Source organism: Montipora foliosa, chromosome 9 (assembly GCF_036669935.1).
Source record: "Montipora foliosa isolate CH-2021 chromosome 9, ASM3666993v2, whole genome shotgun sequence".
NCBI lineage: Eukaryota > Metazoa > Cnidaria > Anthozoa > Scleractinia > Acroporidae > Montipora > Montipora foliosa.
In genome coordinates this window covers 50,033,616-50,044,150 of record NC_090877.1, presented here as the reverse complement: position 1 = coordinate 50,044,150, position 10,535 = coordinate 50,033,616, and the positions used below count along the sequence as shown (strand labels likewise).

The following is a 10,535-nucleotide window of genomic DNA, read 5'->3' as shown; positions in this document are numbered from 1 at the left end:
AAATGTGAATAAAAAATGCCTTAGAGTACCGACGAAAATAAAGAATAAAAGGAGATAAAAGAGAAGAAAAGCGATGGAGATGACAACGATTGGGGAAAATAGACAAACTGTTACAACTTTGCACGAATATGGCAGCCAGCTAATATGGCAACAGGAAACTGGTTGCTGCAAAAACTTCATTTCAACTGCAGAAAAGACTTTCAAAGCAGAGCAAATAAGGTACAATGCGCGAAAGACGCTAAATTACTCACCTTGGACACACCTCTTTCAGTTTTCGTCTTGGGCAATTTGTCTATACCTTGCTTACCAACTTGTAAAACCAAGACTTAACATTAAATCAAGTTTAGGTTCAATGCGTAGGCTAACGACTGAAACGACTGAATGAATCTGAAGGTCGGAGAACTATCAAGGCCCAAAGGCAGCCGAGAGCTTCTTATACCTAGTAAGAGCTCTATCATTAGCAAATTAAGTGCACAACATGCACAGCCTATTTGACTTTATGTCATGCTTTCCCGCGCCAATTAATTTCTAATAGATGTAATAAAGATGTTATCAACCTTGTTTTACACTCCAAAGTGCAAATTACGACACCTTTTTATTTTTTCCAGTGAATTCAGTAACGTCATTGTGCTTCGCCCTCGCGCGAACAATTAAAGTGAAAAAAAAATAACAAGTGGAAGTTAAGTTACGGAGGTTGACCTCTATGAATATAAGCCGATATATATTTTCTTCCAAGAAAACGTATTCGCGTTTTTCTTAACTTTTTCTTAAACTTGCGAAATTGTGCTGAATGAAAATTTGCTATAGAAGATATAGAACCCGAGAGGAGGAAGTTTAAAGTAAGGTTAATTCACAAATTTGGCCACCTGTCCAGCATGGGACAATAACGCCTGCTCAAGGTCATGTTATTGATCGACGGCATTTTGCAAAAGAAATAACTGTAGCCCGCTTTCAAGTAATATGTAACGAGGTAATGAAAGTATATTCCTAGTGTTCATTAAAAAAGACGGGTATGAAATTTAGGCTTTAAAATTTCATCAGTACATCACCAAGACAACTAGCTCGCACAAAGAGAAAACTATTTTTCCTGCAAAAGACCTGAGATTTGAAGTCGCTTCGAAAAAAATGCTCAAGTGAATTGTGAAGTGAGGAACTGACTGAAATATTGTGCTGTTTCACCTTAACAGACAAGATAGAAGCTGTGTTTAAATTAATATTTGTTGATGACTTCCTCTCCAGCTGCATGGAGAATGTTTTTGTGTTTAACCCATTGTTAAGCACACTAGTCTTTAAAGTTTACCTAACTTCATGTCAAAACAAAAGTGCATCAATAAATTGAAACACATAATTTGCCTTATAATTGTGCTTGTCGCTTCTTATGTCGTCAGTAATATATAATAATGATAATTAAAATAATAATACAATTGTTTCGGTTTCCTCTTCAGGTGCTTGATCGAGCAAAGTGTTTTTCCTAAAATTTATCAAAGGTGACATGGAGCCAAAAGAATGCGGTTGTTTTGATTAAATAACTGAATTTAGATGCAAAACAAAGAGTATCTTTTTTGATATTTAGAATACTGCCTGAGAGGCTGTAAGTTTTACTATTTTTCTTTTATTTTTCAGTTCGACAAATGCGTGTTCAATTCTTGGAGGCAGTTTAATTAATTCGTCTCGAATACCAATTTTTTGGCTCCGAGTTTCCTCAAATTGGCAAACGTTTAAGTTAACTGTATGATGAGGTACTAGGGCTAATATTTATATTTTTCCTACTTTTTATAACAGGGTCGAACAACACGACAATTGCTACAACTCCGAAATACAAGATCCTTCTACGACCTTAATCAAGAACAGCCCCTGGTGCACCCACACATACACACACATACACATGGAATATATCACGCTCTCCTTGACAAGCACAAAATACTATTTTTTCAATGCCCATTGTTCTTTCCCTCTCACGCCCTCATTCCAAAAAGCTGCCAGTAACCTGCGCCCCAAAAATACTGTCGTATGGTCGAAATAGCCAAGATATTCAACTCGGAAAAAGCCAGAAGTTGACATTCTTTTACTGAATTCTGAAGGATAGAGTATGCGGCAATGGCCTTCTTTTCTTCCCTTTGGGGTCTTCATGGTGGAATCTGCAACCGGCAGGTCTTCGCTTCCGATTTGCGCACCGCTTTGGTTTTTTTACGGCATTCCACCATTGTGCACGTGTTTCTTCATTGCGAAGAACGAGGAAAGCCTGACGTCATTTTTTTGCTTTCATGAGCTCTCCCTGTGGACTCAACGAGGAACAAATTCAGGCTGAATCTTTGGATTGTGAAAATGATACTCTGACTAATATTCCGTCGCATCAGATGAGGCTCTTCCGAGTTTTTTGTAGTTTGGCTTTTGTGAGATATGGTAACTGACCGTAAGAGAGATATGTCCAGATATGCACGCAAGAATAACAAATATAACAAAACATTTGCTAAGTATGTACAAATATAGCAAAAATAACAAATGAAGCAAACGACAGCAGTAACAATAACAATTCTCCAAGGCAGAGAAGGGAAGGGGGCCCAACAAGTATAACAAAAATAGCGAAAATAACAAATTTAGCAAAAATGAAACATCAAGCAATCGATACCAGCAAGAATAACAATTCTTCAAGGCAGAGAAGGGAAGGGGGCCCCACAAATATAGCAAAAATAACGAATAAAGCAAGCGATAGCAGCAAGAATAACAATTCTTCAAGGAAGCCAAAGGAAGGGGCCCCCACAAATGTAATGAATTTAACGAAAATAACAAATTTAGCGAAGATAATTATCAAATAAAGCAAGCGCGAGACACAAAAATAGCAATTGTTTAAGACCGAGAAGGGAACGGGGCCCCACAAATATAGCAAAAATACCAAATTAAGTAAGGGAGAGACACAATTTCTTAACATTGGTTATTAGCTATAGCAAACAACGGGATTGGTGGCTGACACAGTTGTCCTTTACGGAAGCTAATGAAACTCATGACTCTTACCTGAACAGGGTTCTTTGCGATATCGGAATTGTTTTCACGAACAATTCGCTAGGGTCTGTGATCCGTAGCCCTTGCGGGTAAGTTTATTTGAGGTTAGGCTATTAAATAAGTTGTTCAATTCGGCATTGACAATTAATTCCAATGTCTTGAGATTTTCGTGAGAATAAAAGACATAAGTATCATCCGCAAAAAAAGGAAAAAATTAAGATTTCTGGAGCAACGTTGAATATTGTGAACACATAACCAAGAGAGGAGCGGCCCTAAAACGGACCCTTGGGGTACACCACAACTAACTACTTCTTTATCCGAAATGTAAGAGTTAATCTCAGTTGTTTGAGTACCATTTGTCAAATACGAGGAAAACCACTGATTGACGATTCCTCGAAAGTCGTAATAATAAAGTTTATCAAGTAATATTTTATGGTCGACGGTATCAAAACCTTTCTTAAGCCTTGAGCACCCCACAGGAAAAGAGCCTTCTGTGCAAATAGGTACGGATGGTTTCTCAGTACCATGTCAAGTATAGCATGTTCAGTTGAGTGTGCTTGACGAAAACCGTATTGGGATGACGATAACAGCTGATGTTTTTAAATGAAAACCTTCATTCTGTTGTACATAATTTTCTCAAAAATTCTATTGAAGTTTGACAATAATGAAATTGGTCTATAATTGCAGGCATCAGTTTCGTCATCAGCTTTGTAGATTGGTATAATTTTGGTCATTTTCAGTTTAGAAGGGTGTGCACCTAGACTGACAGACTTGTTGAGAAACTTTGCAAGGACAAGAGATATTATATCAAAAGTTATGTAGGTTCAAGAGTACCAACCACGTGATTTATTATTCGGAATGGATAAAATTTCAAGTTTCACTTCATGCGAAGTAACAGTATCTGGTGATTTGGAATTACTGAGATAGTCCATAAGGGAATGCTCAGCTTGAGGCATTTTAGTTGCTAGATTATTACCAACACATGAGAAATACTTATTCATAATGTTGGGTATACGCGATGGGTCATTGACGATGCTATTATTGATTTCTGGATCCTTAAGTTTATTGATTAGCTTAAGACGTCCTCTCTTCCGACCATTTAGTAGCGCATTTAAAGCTTGCCACGTTTTCCGCATATCATTCAAGCTGTTCTTGAAAATTTCATGATAATAACTTTTCTTACTAAGCGAATCAGAGTACAAATTTTGTTTCTGTAATATTATATTTCTCAAAATCACCGGATTGATATAATCTATTTTTGTTTGGATTGAAATTCGTAATCCCTTGGTTATCCATGGCTTGGAAAATTGTTTTGATCTTGCGCTTTGAGAAAGTTATAATTGGAGCATGTTTATTTACAATTTTATTAAATGTTTTATAGAACGATATGAAGATCTCATCTATGTTTATACCTGGTCTCTCTATGATTAAATTTCAATCAATTGTGGCAAATTCATCAAAAAGGTGTCAGAGCAAAAATGCGAGAAATCACGCTTCTTGATTTGCCTTCGTTTGATTCTATCTATTGACGATGCCAGGAAACAAAACTGCGAAAAGTGGTTGCTAACATCTGCAATAAGGTTGCCACTTACAACAAACTGGTCCCGGGATTATAAACGAAATATTGTCAGTAAGACTGGCTGAAGTTTTGTAAACCAGTGTTGGTTTATCAATCGTCGGAATGAGATAACAACCTAGCACACATAAATTCTTAACTGCCGCAGAATATTTCTACACTGCCTCCTCCATATATTTAAGAAAATTCTGTGGTGAATTGCCGGTTGTCAATATACGATTCCACAAATTACAATTTCTTCTAAGGGAAGCGCATTTCGATCCATAATGCTTGGTAAAATTCATTCGAAGTTGCTTCTAGGGCTATGTAATCAAGCGTTTCGTCAATAAAAACGTCAGCACCTCCACACACTAGGAAAAAGCAGCAATCTTTTGGTTTAGAGAACAACGCGAACAAGCACTAATGGCTAATTCTTTCAAGTTTCTATCTTTAGTTAACAACTATTCGGTCCCTACCCATACATCCAGTTGCAAGATTATATTTCGCCCGTAATGTACAACGTGCCACGTTGACAAGATTAAATAATCGCGAAATTGACTTACGATAGCACTGGTTTTCGCTACCGACTGAGCCCGAGTCGCAGTCGTAATCAGAAACGCAGAGCGATACCATCTAGTGAAAATCAAGTCGGAGTCGGAAGCAGAATACCGATTCCTCTTCTGATTCCGCCGCTTACGATCCAGTGAAAACTGCATTGTCGGAATCGGAAGCAGAAGCTGAAGAATAAACCAATCACAATGCTCCATTCCAGGCATTGTGATTGATTGGTTCTCCTCTGCTTCCGACACCGACAATCTAGGTTTCACTGGATCATAAGCGACGGAGTCATAAGCGGAGTCGGAAGAAAATGGGAACGTTCTGATTCTTCCGTCGAGCTTATGACTCCGCTTACGACTCCGACTCTAACTCCGTCGCTAGTGAAAACCAGCCTTACGTCATATTCTTTACGTGACGTTTTCCTTGAGGTTGTCGTTGCCCTTGCTTAATGAAACTCCCCAGTGTTGCGTCCAATACTGCTTGGAGGAGAAGTGGTTTGCACTGAGCGGAATGATTTACGAACGGCAAAACAGTATGAAAGTAATAGCTCAAACTTGGCGGAAGAAGTTACTTCACAAATTCTTTTTCTTTGACACTAAACCATTTGTTATTTTTACGGATGAGTTATTTCAAGTGGATCCTTATTTTTAAAAAGTGGCTTAGTCGTTTTTTCCTTTGTTCAGGAATGAAACTCGAATTTTTATTCTCAACTGGAATTAAATGACAATCATCTGTACTCTTTTTGATTTGTTTGCTGGTTTGTTTGGCTTTAAAATGCGAGAGAACAAGAGGTTTTTTACTCCGTTTGCCAAACTGTTTTCGATGTACCTCGACAGTGACACGAAAATTTTCCCTTATGTTATAAAAACGTTATCGCAATGAGTTCTCGTAAAAGTAAGGAGAAATATCACCAGCTTGTGTTTTCAAAAGTTTGCTTAGAGCATGTACAGGTAATTTGTTGCAGATCTTGTTTGAAGTTTGGCCTTTCTAGCCGATTCTTGTTCTAATGAACCTGGCGTGTTTCAATGAAATACATCAAAATATGAATGATCTCGTTTTCAGAGATAAAGTGGAATAGAGGACATCAAGAAAATTCTTTTTTTGACCTTGAATCGACAAAGACGATCTGTCACATCACGAGCTATAGTACGTCTGTGATTTCTGATTTTAGCATGATTCCTATTCGCTGGCTTTTGACAGTCGACTCTGAAATAACTTTTTCCTTTTCCGTTCGCTTGCTGCGAATTTGCTTGTTTTCTTTTAAAACTCATACGATTCAAGAAAAATTAACTACCTAACTGGTGAAATCGACAACAAATTTCGCAGGAAAAACCGATATCGCACTCATCCCTTCGTGATTTATGCGATATCGGTTTTTCGGGTGAAATTTACCGTTGAATTCACTAGTTAATGACATAATTAAGTAATATCCGGAAAAACCAAAACGCGGACAATTCCAAAGCCTTTTATTTTCACTAATCCTACAGCCAGTAAGAATAAACAACCCGGTAGCTCCGCCTTTAGGCTTGGCTAAATCTATATATTATGTAATAATCATTTATTCCTTTAAGAAAAGAAGTCTAAATAATTTTGTGTACAGTCTGGCTTGCCGCGATAAGCTTTTCACTATTTGCCAGTCAGCCTAGTAATAGCTTGAACTGTTTGCTGTAAATAAATAAAACTTGAAAACTTGAAACTTGCTTTCGATGTTGTTTTTTGTGCTGGAGAACGAAATGAACTGAAATCCGTGCCGCAAGTGCTGCATGATTATAATTCATTTTTTTAACCAATACTATTCATTCTTTGTGACGTTGTCGTTGCCGCAGCAGTCGTCGTTGCTTAAGGTGATTCCCTTGTTTTGCATTACGCAACTCTACTGTGCAAATACTATCCCTCCTCAAACTCGGTCTTACGCATCTCAACACATCTTCTTAACCTTTGGTATCATCTTATCGGTTTCTGTATTCATACACGTCTTAATTCAGTCTCAACATTACAACATAGTAAGGGAACAAAGAACTGTACTATGCACTGACCGGTACTCGAACTCGCTCCCTCCAGAGCTATAGTCCTACATATTAACCACTACACTACAACGACGACAATGCTCAATCCAACACAGTTCTTTTAATTTTTTTACATTCTGTGATTGGTCAATTAATATTTATGTAAAACAACCAAAACTAATCCTAACCTTACCCTAATTTTTCTCTAGGCTTAAGTTAGGCTCCTAAAGAGTTTTTTTTAATCCATCTGTGTTCGTATTCAACCTCAAAGTCTTATCTTCCAGCCACTTGAGCTCAACGCTATTTGTTTTTCTAAGTCTTGCCAGGGGTCTAAAGTTTGATGATGTCGCGTCATGCAGCTCTCCAAACCATGTGACACTGTGACACAAATACATATGTACATCAACTTTATTTATCTCGAAATTTCAGTGTAGGCTTAGAAAGTTAGTATTTTATCGCAAACGTGACTAGCCAGCCAAAAAATATAAAGTAAAAAAGAGCAAACAATTCCTTACAAACTTCAATATATTTGAATGGATGAATCTTTAGCATGCATACCTCAGTCCACAGATCTTCCTACTTTAAATTAACTTGAATAAAGTGTTTCCAGTTAAAAACAAAGAGAGAACTCGGACGAAAGTATTTAAAACGCTCAGTTTTTTATACTTTGTAAACACATATTTATCAGTTAACTGAGTGAAAACTCCCGACTTTCAAGTCATATGGAGGAAAAACCTAAACTGGCTCCGAGCGATATCTACAACGCAATAATAAAAACAGAGATCTTTTGAACTCTGGCATTTTAAATGCATATAACAATGGATTTATAACAGAGTTTGCGTAAAATAGGCAATTTAAGGATAGTGCTAAATGCGGCCATGTTTCATAAGAAATGGTTTCAAACATTTCGCCTGAAGTAACATGAAAAAGAAACAAGAAAATTGTAAATGGCATCATTAGTATTAACGATACAATTGTTACACTGAACAATGTCTTGGTCAGTTTTCTTTCTCTTCTGATTGCACCATGATGCTGAGGATGCGTTCCACAGTAAAACTTAATAGCGATAGACGTGTAAGAAACAACGATGATCAAAAGGCAACAAAATAGCAACGCGAAGGATGATGCTTTCAGGTAAAAGAATGTAGCGATATCTGAGAGGCCCAGGAAAAATGGTGAAAAAACGATAGCTGTAGACAGGGCAGCTGTAAACCAAACACCCGCAACAGCTGCTCCAAATATCTTCTTTTTGATGAGGCGATGCTTGAATGGACGAAACGTTGCGTGCATCCGCTCCAAAGAAATAGCAGCAAGGTTTGCTACAGAGGCTGCTGGAAAGAAATGCATCAAACTTAAAAAACATATGGTGATTTCAAAGCTGCTGTACAAGTTAATCTTCCAAAAGTTACAATCGTTGGCCATTTCCAAACTGTGAACGATCAAGTTGTATGTTACAAACATGTCTGCAACCGCCAGGCTGATCACCAGGTACATGCCACGCTTGCGAAGGATTCGCTCTTTCAGGTAAATAATGATTGTAAGGGCATTCATGGTCACTATAGCAACAGCTTCGATGTTAAGTACTGTCAGCCAGGCAATGCACTCGGATAAAGACAAGGGCTCGAAATTTGAAGTAACTGTTCTGTTTTGGTGATGAGAATCATTGGCCATCTACGTGAAGGAAGAAAACGACGATTAGAACATTAGGATAGTTTGTGATCGGCTAAGAGAAATGCGGTTGGTTGTTAGGTAACGCAATACAAAAAAGAGGAAAGAGGTAATTCGGTACGAAAATCGAAGGTAACAAACTAAGCATTCTCATTGGCCAATAATCATAGATAACCAATCAAATGTGAGTCCCCTGGGAAATTATCATAACTTTTCTTTTATTTAATATCAATAAATAGCCACGATTTTTTTTTCGTACAATTTGAAAAAATTAAACACTGATAATTTTAAGACCTGTGGGCTCGTGCAGTTTAGTTGGTATTTAAAAACCTTACAATATTTTTTTGTCCCAATTTGCACGAAAACATCGTGATTATTCATATTCACGCAATCTCGCTTTAAAGTAATGAACGAATGCACTGCGTATTAGTAACATTTATAAAATTTATTTTATCATGATCGTTTGATAAAGCAGCTGAAAATGAAGTGACACAGAATAGAGCCAATAAAAGCGGCCTCTAAGTGGCGCATTGACATCGAGCACAAAAGCCTGAGTTGATGAGTCTGAATATTGATCCACAAGTGGACGCTATGTTTGAGAAGACAATGTTGGGGAAAAAGCCTATGTTTCAACCCCATACACACATTTCGGGGTTGTTTCCCGAGTTAGTTTGCTAAATGTCTTGTAAAAGCGCACACAAAATCGTTGACTTTTGCTTACCTTTTTCTTTGTAGGTTTTTTTATAATCTACCCGAAAAAAAACTTCAATACTTCAATGTTGTTCTACGTTAACTGAAAGACCGAAAATAATCTATACCTGTTACACGTTTGTTAAATAGCGGAAATTGAAATGTTTTGACTATGTATAGGTTTCGAAACTTGGCTCTTTTCTTCAAACGATATGTGCCAATAATTTGATACATACAGACTACATTTTTTATTTGTCGAGTCCTTTAAATGTTCAAGTCCAAGTTCAAGATTATAAAATTCCGCATATATGTCGCCGGTAAAATCCGTTCTCAGGTTGAATCCGTTTTAACTTAGGTAAATTGGTGATCCTCATTTTACCTAGGTTGAATACGCACTCAGATGGATTAAAGAAACTTTTTTGAACCCTAAATTAATCCTAGAGAAAAGTTAGGGTTAGGTTAGAATTAGTGTTGGTTTTTATACATAGATATCAATTGACTTACCATACAAAAATAATTTATGAAAAGAACTGTGTTGGGTTGCGCATGTTCGTCGTCGTACTGTAGTGGTGAAGACAGGACTATTCGGATCTGGAAGGTCCGAGCTCGATCACCGATAAGTGCACAGTACAGTTCTTTGTTGTAATGTTGCGACTAAATCGATCAGTGTATGAATGCAGAAGCCGATAAGATGATATATATGAAACATTAAGAAGATGTGTTGAAATGCGTAAGACAGAGCTTGAGGGAAGATATTGATGTTTTCAATCCTATCAAGGTAGAGTGCATATTCAACCTAGGTAAAATGCAGATCACGAATTTAACCTATAAGGTAAAAACGGATTCAACCTGAGAATGGATTTGACTGACCACATTTTTGAAATAATAAGAGACTAAAATATTTGCATAAAAATCCGAGCAACGACAATAAGGTTTTTAGAATTTTCATTTCATTTTTTTCATTTCATTTATTTATTCGCCATAAGGGGTACAAGAGAGAGAAGAAAAAAAAAAAAGTCTTACTGTTTACAATCTCATGGCGAGGAAGCCCAAAAGAA

General features: G+C 37.1%; 1 protein-coding gene across 1 annotated transcript in view; it reads right to left on the bottom strand.

Annotated features, from left to right (window-relative positions):
- Positions 1-7,511: 7,511 nt before the first annotated feature.
- The window catches only part of LOC137970711 (trace amine-associated receptor 8a-like), a 27,815-nt gene continuing 24,791 nt past the window's right edge, over positions 7,512-10,535 (bottom strand). The window contains exon 2 of the mRNA XM_068817243.1: positions 7,512-8,790. Coding sequence (XP_068673344.1) covers positions 7,855-8,790 — 936 coding nt within the window. The 3' untranslated portion in view covers positions 7,512-7,854. The remainder of the gene's footprint in view (positions 8,791-10,535) is intronic.